The sequence below is a fragment of the Pristis pectinata genome, chromosome 2 (assembly GCF_009764475.1).
Source record: "Pristis pectinata isolate sPriPec2 chromosome 2, sPriPec2.1.pri, whole genome shotgun sequence".
NCBI classification, from domain to species: domain Eukaryota; kingdom Metazoa; phylum Chordata; class Chondrichthyes; order Rhinopristiformes; family Pristidae; genus Pristis; species Pristis pectinata.
In genome coordinates this window covers 17477371-17498415 of record NC_067406.1, presented here as the reverse complement: position 1 = coordinate 17498415, position 21045 = coordinate 17477371, and the positions used below count along the sequence as shown (strand labels likewise).

Genomic DNA, 21045 nt, shown 5'->3' with positions numbered 1-21045 from the left:
TTGACTATCTTTGATTAATTCTTGCCTTTCCAAATGTAGATTAATCCTGTCCCTCAGAGTTTTTTCCAAGAGCTTCCCTGCAATTACCTGGCTTATCACTGCTACCCTTTTAGAATAAAAGTATTACATGTACTATCCTGCTGTCAATCTGACACCTCGCCTGTGGCCAGGGAAGACTTAAAAATCTGTCAGAGCCTCAGCAATCTCTTCAAGCCCTGGGGATTTATCCATCTTTAAGCCCACTAAGTCATATAATGCTACCTATTTTTTTTAATAATATGTTCTTGAATTTCACCACCCCCCTTCTTGAATTCTCCAGCTGTAATGTCCTTCTCCATAGTGAAAGTAGATGAGAAGTATTCATTGAAGACCTCCCCTACATCCTCTGGTTCCATGCACAGATTTCCCCTTTGCCCCTTAAAGGGCCCCACTCTTTCCCTGGTTACCTCTCTTGCCCTTAATATACATAGAAAATGCTGTGGAATTTTCTTTTAACCCATCTCCAGTTCTATTTTCTGCCTTGTCTTTGTCCTACTTTCCTTTTTAAGAAAACCTTCCACCCCACACACATCCTGTCAGGCCTCTCCTGTTTTCAGTTCTCTATACTGGGTTTATGCTTCCTTTCTTTCTTTATCCAACCCTCTGTATCCTTTGACATCCAAGAGTCCTTGGATTTGATGTCCTTACCGTTAACCATATGGAAACTTGCTGGTCCTGAACTCTCAGTATTTTACTTTTGAACCATTTCTATTTTTCGTATGTATACTTACCTGCAAGTACCTTATGGTATTGAACCGGCCTTCCCCCAATTCAGGACATCAATTTCTGGTCAATCCTTAAGCTTTTCCATAACAGAGGATCTATCTTAGGCCCAACACATTGATGCAATCATGAAGAAGGCACGCTAGTGGCTCTACTTCATTAGGAGTTTGAGGAGATTTGCTATGTCACCAAAGACTCCTGCAAATTTCTACAGATGTACAATGGAGAGCATTCTGATTGGCTGCATCACTGCCTGGTATGGAGGCTCCAACGTGCAGGATCAAAGGCTGCAGAGGCTTAGCCAGCTCCATTACGGGCACAACCCTCTCCGCCATCAAGAACATTATCAAGAAGCAGTGGCTCAAGAAGGTGGCATCCATCATTAAGGACCCTCACCACCCGGGACATGCCCTCCTCACACTACTACCATCGGGGAGGAGGTACAGGAGCCTGAAGACCCACACTCAATGTTTCAGGAGCAGCTTCTTCCCCTCCACCATCAGATTTCTGAACGGTCCATGAACCCATGAACACTACCTCATTATTCCTCATTTGCACTATTTATTTATTTTTGTAACTTACAGTAATTTTTTTGTCTTCATGTTTTGCACTGTACTGCTACCGCAAAACAACAAATTTCACGACATAGGTCAGTGATAATAAACCTGATTCTGAACTACTCTGAAACTTACAAAGTTATGGTCACTATCTCCAAAGTGCTATCTCATTGACGTCCCAACCCCTGGCTCAGCTACATTCCCTAAGATTAGGCCCCTGTCTCTAGTAGCAACATGTATACACTGGCTCAAAACACTCTCCACTTTAAAAATCTCACCCCTTCTAAGCTTTCCACATGAAGGTGATTGGGGAAGTTGATAACCCCTTCTACTTTAACCGCATTGCTCCTGCACCTCTCCTAGTTTGCAATCCAGTATCCACTAGTCCTTGGTCCATTGAGTATAAGAGTAAGGAATCATGTTGCAGCCAAATAAAACTTTAGTCAGACCACATTTGGAGTATTGTGCGCAGTTCTGTTCGCCCCATTATAGGAAGGATGTGGAGACTGTGGAAAGGGTGCTAAGAGGTTTACTGGGATGCTGCCTGGATTAGAGGGTATGAGCTAAAAAGAAAGGCTGGACAAACTTAGGTTGTCCTCCCTAGAGCATCGGAGGCTAAGGGGAGACCTGATGGAGGTTTTTAAAGTTATAGGATAGACAGTCAGAATCTTTTCCCCAGCGTAGAAATGTCAAACACCAGAGGACATGGTTTTAAGGCTAGTGGGGGGAAAGTTTAAAGGCGATGTGAGGGGCAAGTTTTTTTTAAATGCAGGGAGTGGTAGGTGCCTGGAATGAGTTACCAGGGGTAGTAGTGGAAGCAGGCAGTTTGATGGAATTTAAAAGGCTTTTAAATAGACACATGAATATGAAGGGACTGGAGAGATATGGATGATGCACAGCAGGAGGACATTTAGTATAAATTGGCATCAAGATCAGCAGAACATCATGGGCCGAATGGCCTGTCCAGTGCTGCACTGTTCTATGTTCTATGATCCAGTGTCCATCAATTCCTGGTTTATGATCCACTGGTCTTCAACCCCGGGTCCATAATCGATCTTTGGTCAATAATTCAGTGTCCACCAAACCCTGGTCTGTAATCCAATGTCCATCAATTCATGGTCTACAATCCAGTGTCTGTTGATCATGGATTTATTATCTAGTATCCATCGATCCCTGGTTATCATTCAATGACATTTGGAACTGAAATTTAGACTAAAGCACCAAGCACTTTCAAACCTTTTGCACAACCAGCTCCACACTAATTATTTGAAATGTTATTTTGTAGCATGTAATGAGTGTTGAGGCAGTGTCTACAAGAGCTGGACAGTGCTAGAAAGATAGCAGGATTTCCACAAAAGTGCTGGAGCTATCTGTATGGGCAACATCCCTCATGAGCAAAGGAGTAGGAGCCAGTGCAAAAAGGAGCATCCATATCGGAGTCAATCCACCCTCTACTATATGCTGATGCCATTATCATTTGCAAATCAGTCAATCCATTTGCACAGCCTGATGCAAATCTTACAGGAGTACACAGCTTGATACACAGAGCGTATTAAAGCAGCTGCATAATCAATTCAATTGCCTGCTGTGCAATAATTTATCTTTTACATAGAATTTAACAGGAAGAAATAGGTCATTTAATGCCTCAGGTCCACAAGAGTGCCCTCCCATCTCACTTTATCCAGACAATTTACCTTCTCTCTTTCTCCTTATGTATGTTTCGATCTTTCCCTTAACACTGAGGCATCATCATTTCGCCTTGAAGTGAAATCAGTTGCATATATCTTTGGTGAAGTTTGCTCAAAACTCAGGAGCTGTGGACCTGAACCCTCAAGGGCCAACATAAAGAGCTTTCATATTTTCCTTATGATGTAAAAGGAAGGCTTTCAACTCATCCAGCCTGCGCCAATTCACAGTGCAGTTCCATTCCCCCATTTACTTACTTGTTACTTAATCCTTTAAATATCTTCATTAACACCCCCTGATTCTTCCACCAGCCCCCTGCACCAGGGGTAACTTACAGTGGCCAATTAACCTTCCAACCTGCACATCTTGGTCACAGGGAGAAAGCACAATCTTCACACAAACAGCACCCGAGGCCAGGATTGAACCTGGGTCGCTGGAGTTGTGAGTCAGCCGCACTATTGGCACTGTTACTGTGCCGTTCCTCTCCTCACCCAATTGTGTTTTGGCGAAGACCATACCGGGGACCAGTTCTGCCTGAGACAAATAATTTCACAGGCCGGAGCTCTTTGTGGTGTGGGGAGAGCGGAGAGGCAAAACGGCATGGAAAGGTTGGAGCGCCAGGGTCAAGGGTTGTGTGTTCTGTACTGATGTCACAAACACAGTTATATCTTGTATATTCAACAGCACGTTTGTGGTGAACAGCACCATTACATCGAGGATATGGTGAACAAGGAGAGAGATCGCTGAAAAAAAGGCAGTGTTCTGGCATCACCAACAAACTGGGCTCTGTGGGTGTCCATTCCTGACTGAACGTCCTTCATATAGTTCAAACGAAGAGTCTTCGACCTGAAATGCTAATTGGTTTCTCTTTCCGCAGATGCTGCCTGACTGACGTTCTTCCAACACCTCTGTGTGAGTTTCAAATTCCAGCATCTGCCGTTTTATTTGTTTTCCTTCACCCTGGAAGTATTGCCTGTCAGCTTACATTGTGATAATGGACCTGTCACACCTCACGTACAGGAAGTGATGTGTTACATAAGAACACAAGTGAAGGAAGGAAGAGGAGACCATTCGGCCCCAAGGGCCTGCTCCACCATTCAATAAGCCATGGCGGATGTCTCCCCTCAGTGCCGCTTCCCTGCACATATCCCGTGTCCCACAGTGCTGCAGCTATTAGAGCTGCCGTCACTGCTCCGGCGGCCCAGATTCGATTCCGACCTCCGCTGCTGTCTATGTGGAGCATGCACGTTCTCCCTGTGACTGCGAGAGTTTATTCCGGATGCTCCAGTCTCCTCCCAAGTCCCAAAGGCATGCAGGTTGGTAGGTGAAGTGCCCACTGTAAATCGCCCTTAGTGGTGGGAATGAGGGAGGAGTGGGTTACAAGGAAAATTGGTGAGGGAATGGGATTGCTTTGTGAGCTGGGATAGACTCAGGTGTGGGAAATATGGGAATAATATGAAATATAGAATAAAGATTGTTATTCACTTCTATCTGTGGAACATACATAAGAGTAACCCTTACAAAAAACACTCCAGTTATGTTTCTCTGCTTTCAGAAACTCTCTGTCCATGTAACGTCGAACTCTTGCTACTAATTTCTTGCAGAGTGTTTCACTATGGTTCTCACTACAGCCAGTCTGTCCTCTACCAACACTAAAGAGAAGAGGGAAGGAAGCTATTGATAGAATCGAGAGCAGAGCAGCGTTAGGTTCAACAGTACTGAGGGCTTGGAGGGCTGGTCACAACCAGCGGCACAACACAGCTGCTGCTACACCTAGCATGCTGCTCAATGCACAACATGACACTCACCCGTGTAACTCAGTCACAGACATCACCATCTTTTGAAGCACAGTCAGCTGCCTAGCACGTAGCTGCAACTCCTTCGCACAAGTACTGGAAAAACCTCAAAAGGCGTGTCCCTATATTCTAATTCACGTCTGGATCCACCCTCTAGCCACCCACTTAACCACCAAGTATGAGCTCTTAGTTCGAGTTAACTCATTGGGTGCAGGATGCACCTCTCTACATCATCTTCAGAAGGGTTGCCAGTTCTGGCTGATGCAATTCCTGGATGTTTCATCACATCACATTCCACACTTGGAGTATTGTGTTACGTTCTGGTCGCCTCATTATAGGAAGGATGTGGAAGCTTTAGAGAGGGTGCAGAGGAGATTTACCAGGATGTTGCCTGGATTGGAGAGCATGTCTTATGAGGACAGGTTCAGCGAGCTAGGGCTTTTCTCTTTGGAGAGGAGGAGGATGAGAGGTGACTTGATAGAGATGTACAAGGTGATAAGAGGCATAGATCGAGTGGACAGTCAGAGACTTTTTCCTAGGGCGACAATGGCTAACACGAGGGGACATAATTTTAAGGTGATTGGAGGAAGGTATAAGGGAGATGTCAGGGGTAAGTTTTTTTACACAGAGAGTGGTGGATGTGTGGAACGCACTGCCAGCAGAGGTTGTGGGGGCAGATACATTAGGGACATTTAAGAGACTCTTCGACAGACACATGAATGATAGAGAAATGGAGGGCTATGTGGGAAGGAAGGGTTAGATCGATCTTAGAGCAGGATAAAATGCCGGCACAACATTGTGGGCCGAAGGACTTGTACTGTGCTGTAATGTTCTATGTTCTATCACCGTTTACCATCAGCTGTTCATCCGCTCCCAGCCAAACAGTCTGTGGCAAAACCTGCGCCCATCTCCGATATCTTTTAAAGTTACAAACAAGGTGGTTAACGACCTGATAACTTTCCTTTCAGCCTGCTGACAGGAGACAGGTATTTAATTCCAGGAGAATCCATAGTAAATGAATGGTGTATAGTGGGACAAGAGAGCACAGGTAGAAGGTGAACGGGAGGAGGATTGCAGGGGATTTGAGGGGGAATATTTCACACTGAGAGTAGATGGAGTCTGGAGAGGTGGTGGAGACAGAGACTATCACAACAGCAAGAAACATCCTGACAAGTACTTGGCCATGGAGCAAATGGGGGTAAATGGGATAAGTATAGATAAGTACAATGGTCAGTATAGACATGGTGGGCCGAAAGGCCTGGTTCTGTGCTGTATGATTCTAAGTAGATATTCAGCAAGAAAATACTGGTTCAGTGCTTAAGAAAATGAAACAGGAGCCGATTGCTCATCCCCTCATACCTGCTCTGCCATTCAATAGATCAAGGGTGATCACAAAACGGGCTGCTCCACTGCAGACATCACTCTATCACACTAAGCAACTCACATGAGTGGCCAGTAATTTCCAGCAGGACCAAGGAAAAAGTATGATATCAGGACACATAACAAACTTAATCTCTTTATACTAAAATTCCAGATCACTTCTCACGACAAATAGATATTTATTTATTAGTCACATATACATCGAAACACGTAGTGAAATACGTCTTTTTGCACTACTTGAGAATGTTTTGGGATACGAAGATTTTCTTCACATCTCCCCCAGATGTAAATCTGTGTTCAACACCCAAGATGCTGGAGGAACCCAGAGGGTCAGGCAGCATCCACGGAGGGAAATGTACAGTCGACATTTCGGGTCGAGACCCTTCATTTGGACTGAAAGATAGAGGGGAGATAGTCAGTATAAATAGATGGAAAGAAGGGGTGGAGCAAGAGCTGGCAGGCGATAGGTGAATCCGGGTCTGGGGGGGGCGGGGGGAGGTGATAGGCAGGGGGAGGGGAGAGTGAAAATAACGACAGAAGCCGGGAGGTGATCGGTGGAGGCAACAAAGGGCTGCAGATGATGGAACCTGATGGAAGAGGAAGGTGGAGCTTGGAATCACATGAGGGAGGGGGGGAGGGCAGGTGGGAGCTGTGGGGGAGGGGAACCAGTGGGAGGAGTGTGTGGGTGATGGGCAGATGGAGTGGGTGGGGGGGGGGAAGAAACAGGGTGATGGGGGCTGGGTGGAGTGTAGGAAGAACTGGGTAGATCAGGAGGAGAGAGAACAGGGACCGAGGAGGAGCAGAACAAAGGGACAGAGGAAGTTGGAGAATTCAATGTTCGTGCCGTTGGGTTGTTGACTATCCAGGCGGAATATGAGGTGCTGTTCCTCTAGTTTGCATTTGGCCGCCCCTGGCAATGGAGAAGGGAGAGGACGGCCAGGTCGTTGTGGGAATGAGAAGGAGAAGTAAAATGGCTGACAACCGGGAGCTCCAGACAGCCATGGCGGATGGAGCGCAGGTGCTCGGCAAAGTGGTCGCTGAGCCTGCATCACGTCTCACCAATGCAGTGGAGGCCACATCAGGCGCACCAGATGCAATAAGTGACGCTGGAGGATTTGCATGTGAATGACTGCCTCACCTGGAAAGGCTGTTTAGGGCCCTGGATGGTAGTGAGGGAGGAGGTGTAGGGACAGGTGTTACATCTCCTCCCTTACTATCATCCAGGGTCCTACCGAGGAGATTGCCACAGCTCTTCTAATAATGACATGGCATCTTCTGCATCCAAATGAGAGGAACAACAGACCCTCATCTAAGAGTCAGCGCGTTTGATGGAGAATCTGCCTGATAATGGTCAGCATAGACCTTGTGGGCTGAAGGGCCTCTTTCCCTGCTGTATCACTCTTTGACCCTATGACTCACGTTATGTGGATCCATATCCTACTTCTTGCAAAAAATGGTGGAGACAGAAGTCCTTACCATATCTGAAACTTCCCTGGATGAACACTTGTAGAGCCATTCACTAGAACACAATGGGAAGAGGGATGGTCTGTGGGATTAGCTGAGATAACTCCTTTTCAGTTTATGTGTTCATGATGGGTCTTAACTTTCCATGACATTTCCTAATGGCTCAACTGGTGAGGACTGGCTAATGTGAAATTGAAGCAGAGAGGGCAAAGGGTTGAAACTTCATCGTGCAGTATTAGTGGCAAATGAGTTAACTTTAAACATTAATGTCTTTGTTAAAGTAACAGAATTAGAAAATCATTAATAAGTTTTCAGATACGTTACTAACAGAGAGCAGTGCGAGTTCAACTCCAGCCCTAGTAATGACCTAACAGTGAGTCATGTGCAACTTCCTCTATAATCAGCCCACAACAATCTAAGATCATTATTATCATCATCATTATTATTATTATTATTGCCTGCATGACCAATACAGGGAATAGCAAGTTCAACCATGGCCTCATCAGTAATTCTAACAATAAACAGAGGATTACCACACCTCACTGCATAATAAAATCTTAAATAACATTGGAGCAAGCCTGGCCAGTCCAAACCACTCTATGATGCTGGAGGAACTCAGCAGGCCAGGCAGCATCCGTGGAGAAAAGCAGGCGGTCAATGTTTCGGGTCGGGACCCTTCTTCAGGACTGAAAATAGGAAAAGGGGAAGCCCAATATATAGGAGGGAAAAGCAGAGCAGTGATAGGTGGAGAAAAGAGGGGAGGCGGGGTGGGCACAAGGTGGCGATAGGTAGATGCAGGTAAGAGACAGTGATAGGCAGGTGCGGGGGAGGAGGGGAGAGCAGATCCACCGGGGGATGGGTCAAAGGTAAGGAGAGAATGGGAAAAAGGGGGGTAGAAGAAAGAGAGATAGGCTAGGAAAGGGAAGAAAATAAGAAGCATGGTTGGGGTGGGGGTTGTGGGGAAGGGGTGAGGGGATTACTTAAAGTGGGAGAATTCAATGTTCATGCCATTACGCTGCAAGGTTCCAAGACAGAAAATGAGGTGCTGTTCCTCCAGTTTGGGCTTGGAATTCTCCTGGCAGCAGAGGAGGCCGAGGACTGTCATATCAGTGATGGTATGGGAGGGGGAATTGAAATGACTGGCAATGGGAAGATGCAGATCGTGGTTACGGACAGAGCGCAGTTGTTCTGCGAAACAGTCACCTAGTCTGTATTTTGTCTCACCAGTATAGAGGAGGCCACACTTGGAGCACTTCTATATCTTCCCTCCACATTTCCAGTCTGACTCCAGGTCCCAACCTGAAACATTAACCATCCCTTTGTCTCCACAAATGCTACTTGACCAATGAGCTCTTCCACCACTTTGCTTTTTTGCCCCGAGTACATCTTTGCTGGTTGGCTAAACAAGTCTCAGAATTTTCCACTCTTACCCATTCTTTGTGTAAAGTGGAGAAGATTCTTAGAGACAGGATTTATGGGCATTTAGAGAAGCATAGGCTGATTAGGGACAGTCAGCATGGCTTTTTGAGGGGCAGGCCGTGCCTCAAGAGCCTGATTGAATTCTTTGAGGATATGACAAAGCACATTGATGAAGGTAGAGCAGTGGATGTGGTGTACATGGATTTTAATAAGGCGTTTGATAAGGTTCCTCATGGAAGGCTTTGTCAGAAAGTCAGGAGGCATGGGATCCAGGGAAACTTAACTGTGTGGATTCAGAATTGGCTCGCCCAGAGAAGACAGCGGGTGGTGGTAGATGGAGCATATTCTGCCTGGAGGTCGGTGACCAGTGGTGTTCCGCAGGGATCTGTTCTGGGACCTCTGCTCTTTGTGATTCTTATAAATGACTTGGATGAGGATGTGGAAGGATGGGTTAGTAAGTTTGCTGATGATACAAAGGTTAGTGGTGTTGTGGATAGTGTAGAAGGTTGCTGTAGATTACAACAAGATATTGATAGAAAGCACAGCTGGGCTGAGAAGTGGCAGATGGAGTTCAACCCAGATAAGTGTGAAGTGATACACTTCAGGAGATCGAATTTGAAGGTAGAATGCAAGGTTCATGGCAGGACTCCTGGAGTGTAGAGGAACAGTGGGATCTTGGGGTCCACGTCCATAGATCCCTCAAGGTTGCCGCGCAGGTTGATAGGGTTGTTAAGAAGGCGTATGTAGTGTTGGCCTTCATTAGTCGGGGTATTGAGTTCAAGAGCCATGAGGTGATGTTGCAGCTCTATAGAACTCTGGTTAGACCACACTTGGAGTATTGTGTTCAGTTCTGGTCGCCTCATTATAGAAAGGATGTGGAAGCTTTAGAGAGGGTGCAGAGGAGATTTACCAGGATGTTTCCTGGATTGGAGAGCATGTCTTATGAGGATAGGTTGAGTGAACTAGGGCTTTTCTCTTTGGAGAGAAGGAGGATGAGAGGTGACTTGATAGAGGTGTACAAGATGATAAGTGGCATAGATCGAGTGGACAGTCAGAGACTTTTTCCCAGGGCGACAATGGCTAACACGAGGGGACATAATTTTAAGGTGATTGGAGGAAGGTATAAGGGGGATATCAGGGATAAGTTTTTTACACAGAGGGTGGCGGGTGCATGGAATGCACTGCCAGCAGAGGTTGTGGGGGCAGGTACATTCGGGACATTTAAGAGACTCTTAGATAGACACATGAATGATAGAGAAATGGGGAGCTATGTGGGAGGGAAGGGTTATATAGACCTTAGAGCAGGATAAAATATCGGCACAACATTGTGGGCCGAAGGGCCTGTACTGTGCTGTAGTGTTCTGTGTTCTATGTTCTAAAGTCCCTTCTCTTGAATTTGCTATAGAATTTATCAGCAGCTGGCACATGACTCTTGGTTTTGGGCAGCCTTCAGATGGAACCCTTTTAAACCCTTACATAATATTAAAGTCTTTTCAAACCTTCTTCATTGCCTCTATGTCCTTTCTGTGGTAAGGAGGCCGAATATGATTAAGCCTCTAGGTCAGTGATGAGACGCCGTTTATTGCTCATGGTTCCACATGGCATAGAACAGTTTCTACACACAAGTGGTGGCATTGAACAAACACATGGAGAAAACAAGGGGACTGGAGAATAAAAACGAGCCTGCGCAGGTTGACGCCACTAAATAAATTCTGAATGATTAACCATGATTGACGTGTAGGAGTGCATTACAAAGTTTTGAGCAATTGCTACAGAATTTACGACACAATTATTCATTTATCATTGAGACCACAAAGAATCAGGCAAAATAAACCGGCAGCTTTGCCTCCCACAATCCAGATGGCTCCATCTGCCTGTTGATGGTCTTCTTAACAGTGCTGATTGCAGGGGTTTCCTGTTCTGAAGAAGATTGTATACTGCAGAGTCAGACTGGCAATCAGACTGAGCCAGAGGCAACTGGTTAGACTCATCAGTTAACTATTTAGAACCATCACTGGTACATCGCTCCCCACCATTGGAAGTATCCACATGAGGCACTGCCTCAAGGAGGCAACATCTATCACCAAAGATCCCCACCTTCCGGGCTATGCCATCTTCTCACAGCTAACATCAGGCAGGAGGTCCAGAAGCCTGAAGTCCCACACCACCAGGTTGAACAACAGCTACTTCCTTTCCACCTTTTAGTTCTTGAGCCAACCTGCACAACCCTAATCACTACCTCAGTATAGCAACACCATGACCACTTTGACCACTTTGCACTACAATGGACTTTTTTTTGTTCTAATTGTGTCCTTTCCTGTATGATTTTGTGTAACTTATGTTTCATTTATGCTTTTCTTGTGAATGTTGGCTCTCTAATGCCATGTACCTGTGATGCTGCTGCAGGTAAGTTTTTCATTGCACCTGTGCATACATGTACATGTGCTTTATGACAATAAACTTGACTTTGACTTTGAAATCGAAATCCAGTTTATAAGAGACCTAAGCCTCACTTTAGTTGATTTGCATTTTAGCTTCCCTACCTGTGTAGAATTAAATATAAGATATAAGATATTTATTTGTTAGTCACATGTACATTGAAACACACAGAGAAATTCATTTTTTTGCATAACTGAGAATGTGCTGGGGGCAGCCTGCAAGTGTCGCCACTCTTCCGGCGCCAACATAGCATGCCCACAACTTCCTAACCCGTACGTCTTTGGAATGTGGGAGGAAGCCAGAGCACCTGGAGGAAATCAACCCACGCAGACATGGGGAGAACGTACAGACAGTGGCGGGAATTGAACCCGGGCCGCTGGCGCTGTAGTAGCGTTATGCTAACTGCTACACTACTGTACCCAGTATTTACAGCCTATTGGCCCAACTTGTTCAATCTCCACAGCAGCATCCTACTTTATCTTGTCAGTGGTGGCAATCTCTAGATTTGAGGATAATCTCCATCAAGGTTCACCAGTGGATCCAGAAGTGACTCAGTAATCCGATCCTGGAGCCACACATCCACCTGCAGAAACTTAAGTTGGCGTATTTTTTCTTTCCCCTTCTACACTCTTTTTGCCCACAAAATGGGTGTCTTGGTGGCATTGAGCTCTTTTAGTGGGTTGCTCTTCCCAGCTACTGATGCCAACGTCCGTTTCCTTGAGGTATGTCTTCAATGTTTCATTTCCTTGCCATGGAATCTCAGACCACAACTAAACTGAGTGCAGAAAACTAACCCGTCATCTCTCTATACCTGTACATATTATCACTAATTCTGAGTTACCCCAATGCCTTTCCCAAGCAATACTCATAAAGCAATACACAAAAAGTGCTGGAGGAACTCAGCAGGTCAGGCAGCATCCGTGGAGGGAAATAAACAGTCGACATTTCGGGCCAAGGCCCTTCATCAGGACTGGAAAGGAAGAGGGCAGAAGCCAGAATAAGAAGGTGGGGCGGAGGGGGAGGTGCACATGCAGGCAGGGGACAGGTGAGATCAGGCGATAGGCGAGTCCAGGTGAGGGGGGAAGGTAGTGGGTAGGGGAGGGGGAGAAGATGAGATAAGCTGAGAGGTGATAGGTAGAAGAGGCTGAGGGCTGAAGAAGAAGGAATCCGGCAGGAGAGGGCAGTGGACCATGGAATAAAGGATGGGGGAGGGGAGGAGGGGAGATGGGCAGGTCATCAAGGCGGAGGAAGGGAGGAAGGGAGCCATAGGAATAAGTGAAGACAAATGAGTTGGTGGGGGGGGGGGGGGGGGGGGGGAGAGTTACCGGAAGTTAGAGAAATCGATGTTGAGGCCATCAGATTGGAGACTCCCAAGGCAGAACATGAGGTGTTGTTCCTCCAACCTGCGCCTGGCCTCAACGTGGCAGTAGAGGAGGCCATGGATAGACACGTCAGTATGGGAATGGGATGTGGAATTGCATAAAGCAAAACCTTTGGAGAAAGCTGCCAAAAACATAAAGGTTCAATAGGAACTTCTACTCTCCCTTGTCTTCCAGCGTTGCCACAGGACACTGGACACAGAAACACTGCAATTCAATACAATGCTCACACAAAAGTACGAAGCGGAAAGCCAAAGAAAAATAAAATACAGATGGTAAATAATCAACATGTAGGGAGGTGAGTCAAACCGGCTGGGGCAGAGAATGTGAACCCAAGCTTGGATTCAGAAGACAAGTCTGGAAATGATAGGTTTGGAGGGCACAGGAAACAATGGCAGGAAAGTGAGTGCCAAGTGGTGTAACGTTCACTATGAGGGACAAATGAACCAAGAGCGCAGATGATTCATGTGGAAATATGTTATCATAGCTTTTGTAGGAATGTGGCTAAAAAGAGGGCAGGAATAGAGGAGCAACATTCCTAGCCGACAACAAATTCACCGATGACACCACTGTTGTTGGACGAATCACAGGTGGTGAAGAGTCAGCGTACAGGAGCAAGATAGGACACCTGGTTGAGTGGTGCTGCATCAACAACCTCTCGCTCAACGTCAGCAAAACTAAAGAGCTGATTGTTGACTTCAGGAAAGGGAAGGAAAGTAAATGTGTGCCAGTCTACATTGGTGGATCGGCGGTGGAGAGAGTGAGCACCTTAAAATTCCCATGTCAGGTAACCGGTCCTGGGCCCAGCACGTAGATGCAATCACAAGGAAGGCGCGCCAACATCTTTACTTTCTTGGAAGGTTAAGGAGGTTTGGTTTGTCACCGAACACGCTAACAAACTTCAACAGATTTACTGTTGAAAGTATCCTGACTGGTTGCATCATAGTCTGGTATGGCAATTCGAATGAGCAGGAACATAAGAGGCTGCAGAGAGTAGTGGACTCAGCCCAATACATCACGGGCACATCCCTCCCTACTGTGCGAAGTATCTACAGGAGGTGCTGCCACAAGAAGGCAGCATCTATCATCAAAGATCCCCATCATCTGGGCTATGCCATCTTCTTGCAGCTACCATTGGGCAGGAGGTACAGAAGCCCGAAGTCCCACACCACCAGGTTCAAGAACAGCTACTTCCCTTCAAACATTCGGTTCTTGAACCACCCAGCACAACCCTAATCACTACCTCAGTATAGCAACACTATGGCCACTTTGCACTTCAGGCTTCTGTACCTCCTGTCTTGCAAGAAGATGGCAAGGCCCAGATGGTGGGGATCTTTGATGATAGATGCTTTATTTTGTTTTGTTCTAATTGTGTTCTTTCTTGCATAATTTTGCATAATTTATGTTGAACTTGTGAATGTGAATGTTGAGTCTCTGATGCTCTGTGCCTGTGATGCTGCTGCAAGTAAATTTTTCATTGCACCTGTGCATACATGTAGTTGTGCACGTGACAATAAACTCAACTTTGACTTTGGCTACAGATGATAAAGGGAGAAAAATAACCAAGAGTATGAGGACTGTCATTGCCTCTGTGTCCTTTCTGTGGTAAGGAGGCCAAATATGATTAAGCCTTTAGTTCAGTGATTAGACCCTGCTAAATCCTCACTGTGAGGGCTAATAGAAATATTACAGACATGAGAAGTCATGATATGCCAGATGGACGATCAAATGAGGCCATATAGGTTGAATAAAAGAGCAACAATCACCCTGTAGTATCCCCTATTGAGTGCACTGACAGAGACAGAAGGTTAAGTATATTGGTATGTTTCTGAGAAGTGCATAAGTAATATGGCAGGGATTTTAATTGCCCTAACATTAATTAAGGTAGAACTGGTGTAAAAGCTAAAGGGCAGAGAATTTTTCATGTACCTTTTGAAGAATTTTTTGTAGCAAGCTGGACAACAGGGACAGAGTTTTGGATGCTACTTTAGAGAATGGTTGCACAGTGGTTCAACAGTTGGTGCTGGTTCCGCACAGCTCTGGGGACTTTGGTCCAATACTGACCTCACTACGTCGAGTTTGCTCATTCTCCCTATGACTGTGCAGGTCATGTTTCCTCCAACATGCCAAGGACATGCTGGTGTGTTAATTTCCTACTGTAAACTGTCCCTTTGCACCAAAAGAATCAAAAGAGACAGATGAAGGAACAGTGAAAGAGAATACATTGCAGGTCTACCAGGGAGATGGGAAACTGGAGATACAAGAGATTGGATATGCTGGAACCGGGAGCAAAAAAACAAGATGGTGGAGGAACCCAGAGGGTCAGGCAGCATCAGTGGAGGGAAATGGACAGTCAATATTTCGGGTCGAGACCCTTCATCTGAAATCCAGAGAGGGGAACCGGACTGATGGGATTACTCTACTTGGAACTAGTATGCACTCAATGGGCTGAATGGCTTGCTACAGAGAACGTCAAAGACTGACCAGAAGTTTTGGGAAATTTCAAGAAAAGCCAAAGACTGATAAGAGATTTTGGGAAATTTCAAGAAATTCTACCAAGCTGCAATGTGGTTCAGCAAAAGTAGACTGGAATCAGGGCAGGAAGTGTGTGTTTGCTTTTAAATGAACACTTCCAGTCTTCACAGAGAGGGGACTGTGGCCAAGGAGGATTGTGGCACTCAGATTACGTCGCATGACATGTTGTGAGAGTCAGGGTTCCTCTGTGCATTGACAAGCTGGACACGTGGATGACGCAGAAGGTAAATTGTAGGCTTTGCGATCAATGAGGGTAAGTTTAGGATTTTCAATTATATTTTATTTTTCACAGAAATTGAATTGTAGTACCACACAGAAACAAACAACCCAAATTTTGGGCAACTGTGTTTTCTGATGAGGAAATGCTGACTTTGTTTTGCTGCTTAATGTTGGTGTCATGGCCAAGTTAGCATTTATTGTCCATCCCTAACACCACCTTTTTGAACCGCTGCAGTCCTTCTGGTGAAGGTACTCAGAGTGTAGCAGGGCAGTTGTTCCAGGATTTAGACCCAGTGACACATCAGCCATGCCCGAATATCATCTAGGTTTTGCTTGAGCTGGGCATTGGCTGCTTCAGTTGGTGAGGAATTGAATGCAGTGCAAACATCAGTGAAAATCCCCAGTTTCGTCCTTATATGGAAGGAGTATCATTGATGAAGCAGCTGAAGATGGTTGGGTTTAGGTCACTGCCCTGAGGAACTCCTGTGGTGATGTTCAGGGGCTGGAATGATTGACCTCCAACAACCACCACCATTACCCTTTGTACAAGTTATGACCTCGAGCCACTTGGGTATCTTCCCCTAGACGCCCATTGTCTTCAGCAGAAAGATATCAGTAGCGTAGCCAGATGGGCAGAAAGGTGGACAATGGAGTTCAATTTGCACAAGTGTGAGGTTCTGAGGTGAGTGTGAGGGGAAGGGGAAGCTTGCAGAGGGATATTGATAGGATGCAGAGCTGGGCTGACAAGTGGCAGATGGAGTTCAATCCGGAGAAGTGTGAGGTGGTACACTTTGGATGGACAAACTCCAAGGCAGAGTACAAAGTTAATGGCAGGATTCTGGGCAGTGTGGAGGAGCAGAGGGATCTGGGGGTTCACATCCACAGATCACTGAAAGTCGCCTCACAAGTGGATAGGGTAGTTAAGAAAGCTTATGGGATGTTAGCTTTCATAAATCGGGGGATTGATTTTAAGAGCCACGAAGTGATGATGCAGCTTTACCAAACTCTGGTTAGGCCACACTTAGAGTACTGCATCCAGTTCTGGTCGCCTCATTATAGGAAGGATGTGGAGGCATTGGAAAGGGTGCAGAGGAGATTTACCAGGATGCTGCCTGGATTAGAGAGTATGGATTATGAGGAGAGACTAAAGGAGCTAGGGCTGTTCTCATTGGAGAGGAGGAGGATGAGGGGAGACGATAGAGGTATACAAGATATTGAGAGGAATAGATAGAGTGGACAGCCAGCGCCTCTTTCCCAGGGCACCAATGCTCAAAACGAGAGGGCATGGCTTTAAGTTAATGGGTGGGAAGTTCAAGGGAGATGTCAGAGGGAGGTTTTTCACCCAGAGAGTGGTTGGTGCATGGAATGCGCTGCCTGGGGTGGTGGTGGAGGCTGATACATTGGACAAGTTCAAGACATTGTTAGATAAGCATATGGAGGGATTTAAGATAGAGGGATATGTGGGAGGAGGGGGTTAGATAGTCTTAGGTGTGGTTTGAAGGGCAGCACAACATGGTGGGCCGAAGGGCCTGTATTGTGCTGTATTGTTTTATGGTTCTATGGTTCAATACAAAATAATACACAACAAATAATAGGATAGCAAGAAACGTAGAGGATCTGTCGAGGTCTCTGACAGAAGCAGTACAGGGAGATAAGCTGGTTCCAATGCGTTCCTTCATCAGCTGAGGCATACAGTGAAAGAACAATGAGGCCACATTGGAAGAGTGTTAAACACTGGTCGGAGCACAATTAGACCAGTGTACAGTTCTGGTTGTCGTCGTATAGGGAGGATATCACTGCACCAGGAATACACCAGAGGTGCTGGCAGGACTCTTCTGTACCTCACAGAACTGAAGTGATTTAGTTGTGAGTTGTTTTCTTTGGAATTGAGGGGAGATTTAATTGGAATCAGAATCAGGTTTATTATCACTGAAGTATTTCGTGGAATTTGTTGTTTTGCAGCAGCAAGACAGTGCAACTATAAGTTACAAAAATAAATAAACAGTGCAAAAGAGGAATAATGAGGTTGTATTCATGACTGTTCAGAAATCTGATGGCAGAGGGGAAGAAGCGGTTCCTGAAACATTGAGTGTGGGTCTTCAGGCTCCTGTACCTCCTCCCTGATGGTAGTAACATGAAGAGGGCATGCCCTGGCTGGCAAGGGTCCTTAATGATGGATGCCATCTCCTTGAGGCACCCCCTCTTGAAGATGTCCTCAATGGTGGGGAGGGTTGTGCCCATGATGGAGCTGGCTGAGTCTACAGCCCTCTGTAGCCTCTTTCGATCCTGCACATTGGAGCCTCCATACCATGCTGTGATGCAAACAGTCAGAATGCTCTCTACCATACATCTTTAGACATTTGTAAGAGTCTTTGGTAACTTACCAAATCTCCCCAAACTCCTATTGAAATAGAGCCGCTGACGTGCCTCCTTCTACGTGCAGGCACAGTAGAGTAGCGGTTAGCGTAACGCTATTACAGTGCCAGTGACCCAGATTCAATTCCTGTCTGTGAGGAGTTTGTACATTCTCCCTACGACTGTGTGGGTTTCCTCCGGGTGCTCCAGTTTCCTCCCACGTTCCAAAAGACGTACAGGTTAGGAAGTTATGTTGGCGCCAGAAGCGTGGCGACACTTGCGGGCTGACCCCAGAACACTCCACGCAAAAGATACATTTCACTGTGTGTTTCGAAGTACATGTGACTAATAAAGAAATCTTATCTTCTTCTTGATTGCATCAATGTTTTGGGCCCAGGATAGATCCTCTGAGATGTTGGCACCCAGGAACCTGAAGCTGCTCACCCCTTCCACCGCTGACCCCTCAATGAACACTGGTGTGAGTTCTCCCAACCTTCCCTTCCTGAAGTCCACAATCAATTCCTTGGTCTTGCTGATGTTGAGTGTGAGGTTGTTGTTGTGACATCACTCAACCAGCCAATTTACCTCACCCCAGTACACCTCCTCATCCCCATCTGAGATTCTGCCAAGAACAGTGGTGTCATCAGCGAATTTATAGATGGCGTTTGAGCTGTGCCTAGCCACACAGTCATGAGTGTAGAGCAGTGAGCTAAGCATGCTTCCTTGAGGTGTGCCTGTGTTGATTGTCAGGAGGTGTTATTACCAATCTGCACTGACTATGGTTTCCTGATAAGGAAGTCGAGGATCCAGTTGCAGAAGGAGGTACGGAGACCCAGGTTTAGAAGCTTGTTGATTAGTACTGAGGTGTGTAAAAGTACGGGAGGAGGCAGATGGAGTATTTCTCTTAGCAGAGGTGTCAACAAGCAGAGAAGTTGACCCAATACAACTGGCAGAATGATTGGAGGGCAGGTGGGGAGGAATTTTTCATCCAAAGGATTATTGGGATGTGAAATACAATGCCATGTGGTAGAGGGGGAAAGTTTAAAGGAGATGTGAGGGACAATTTTTTTCTGATTGCCATGGATGGTGGTGGAAGTAGATGCGACCGTCAAGTTTAAGAGGCTTTTAGATAGACACATGAATATACAGGGAATGGAGACATATGGATCATATGCAGGCAGAAGAGATTTAGTTTAATTTGGCATAGTGTTCAGTGCAGACATTATGGGCTGAAGGGCCTGTTCCATGTTCTATAAGGAGCTTAACCTCCAAGGCCACAAACGATGAGCAGGCAAACGGGAATGGCCCAGATAACACGTCAGCCGACATGGATACAATGGGCTGAAATTCTACAATGCTGTTTAAAATAAAAGCTGCCCAGATGCTGGTTACTGTCAGTTCAGTCTCTGGTTTCTCACATCACCCAGGGTCTGCAGCAGACAAAAAAAATTGCAACTGATCGTCTGAAGAAACAGCTGGAGGAAGATGATGAATGGGGAGCTTGTGATTAATAAGAAATTAAAAATGAACAATTCCTTTCTTTAAAAAAAGTTTAAATTGGGTCTTCAAAATTTTGTTTAATTCCCAGAAGAAAAGTCTTTGCTTGTCATGTTGTTAGTTCCTGTTTGTTGCTAAGCAATCACAAGGAACGAGCTTAGCTCCAGTCTTGTCAGATAATTCTAATTGGATGCATGACGGGTGAAACCCAGGACAGTTTGTGGAGATATTTTGTGGGTGGCCATTGCTCATTTGGTTCCCACTGTTCACTAAATCTTTGGGTTACACAGACCTCATGTGGGTTGGGAGACACTCCAAAAACATGTTAAAACAGGACTATTTGTCCCTACGAGCCAATGAGTCAGTTACTACATCCATTCTGTCCTCAGATTTAATTAAAATCTTCTGACAGGAATTGAGAAATTATTTTCTATGGAGGTTTGGTTTGAAGTGTTCAGACCATACTCCACTGGTTATGTGAGTTACAAGCTTACTTGAACAGTCCAGGGTCCAACTACTGTGTTAAAGCTTCTCTGCAAATGTTTTGTGCCTGATTATCCTTTGTCAAATTCTGCTCATTTCAAATGTCAGTACAACATTGTGGGCTGAAGGACCTGTACTATGTTGTAGTGTTCTATGCTCTATCTCCCATGAATCTCACAATCAGAAAACAAAACTAACTGTAATCTTGATACCTAATGCCAGGATTGGCATCCAGTCAAATGAAGCTCTTGAAGCTATAATTTTAATCCTTTTAGAGATCTCTGGGCTCGTCACACTCCATCCTCTCAGTTATAGAGGTGGCCATGCTTCCAGCAGCCATGTTCAAAGCTTTCCAAATTCCTTCTCTGAATCTCTCTGTTTCTCCAGAGCTCATCTCTTTTACCAAGTTTTGGTCATTTGTCTTAATATCCCCACATATGGCTCAGTATTAAGTGTTCTTTATTACACTTCTGTTTTGGGATAAAGGAGCCATACAAATTCATGTTATTGTTAGGGGACTCAGAACCAGTATAAAAATGTATCAGAGTTACACGGCCCAAAAAGTGGCCTATTGGCCAACTAAATTGTAAATTGTTAAATTGGTTTATTATTGGCACATGTACTGAGGTACAGTGAAAAATTTGCCTTGCATCTCATTCATACAGATTAATTCATTACAACAGTGCATTGAGGTAGTACAAGGTAAAACAATAACAGAATGCAGAATAAATGTTATAGTTATGGAGAAAGTGCAATTCAGGTGGACAATAAGTTACAGGGTGATAACGAGGTAGATCGTGAGGTCAGGAGTTGATCTTATCGTACTGGAGAACCATTCAATAGTCTCATAAGAGTGTGATCGAAGCTGTCCTTGAGCCTGGTGGTACATCTTTAAGGCCTTTGTATCTTCTGCCCGATGGGAGAGGGGAGAAAGGAGAACGTCCGGGTGGGTGGGGTCTTTGATTATACTGGCTGCTTCACCGAGGCAGTGAGAAGTGTAGACAGAGTCCATGGAGGGGAGACTGGTTTCCAATGATGTGCTGAGTTGTGCCCACAACTCTCTGCAGTTTAATA

General features: G+C 45.6%; 1 protein-coding gene across 5 annotated transcripts in view; it reads right to left on the bottom strand.

The window, feature by feature from the left end:
* Nucleotides 1–21045, bottom strand: part of rnf24 (ring finger protein 24) — a 137952-nt gene that overhangs the window by 73485 nt on the left and 43422 nt on the right. The window contains exon 1 of one of the 5 annotated variants that reach the window (XM_052032429.1): nt 4814–4901. The exons of 3 other annotated variants lie outside the window; for them this stretch is intronic. In XM_052032429.1, the coding sequence (XP_051888389.1) occupies nt 4814–4842 (29 nt within the window). In that variant the 5' untranslated portion in view covers nt 4843–4901. Of the gene's footprint in view, nt 1–4813; nt 4902–21045 lie in introns of those variants that run through there. One more of the 5 variants, XM_052032446.1, reaches the window with a different exon arrangement.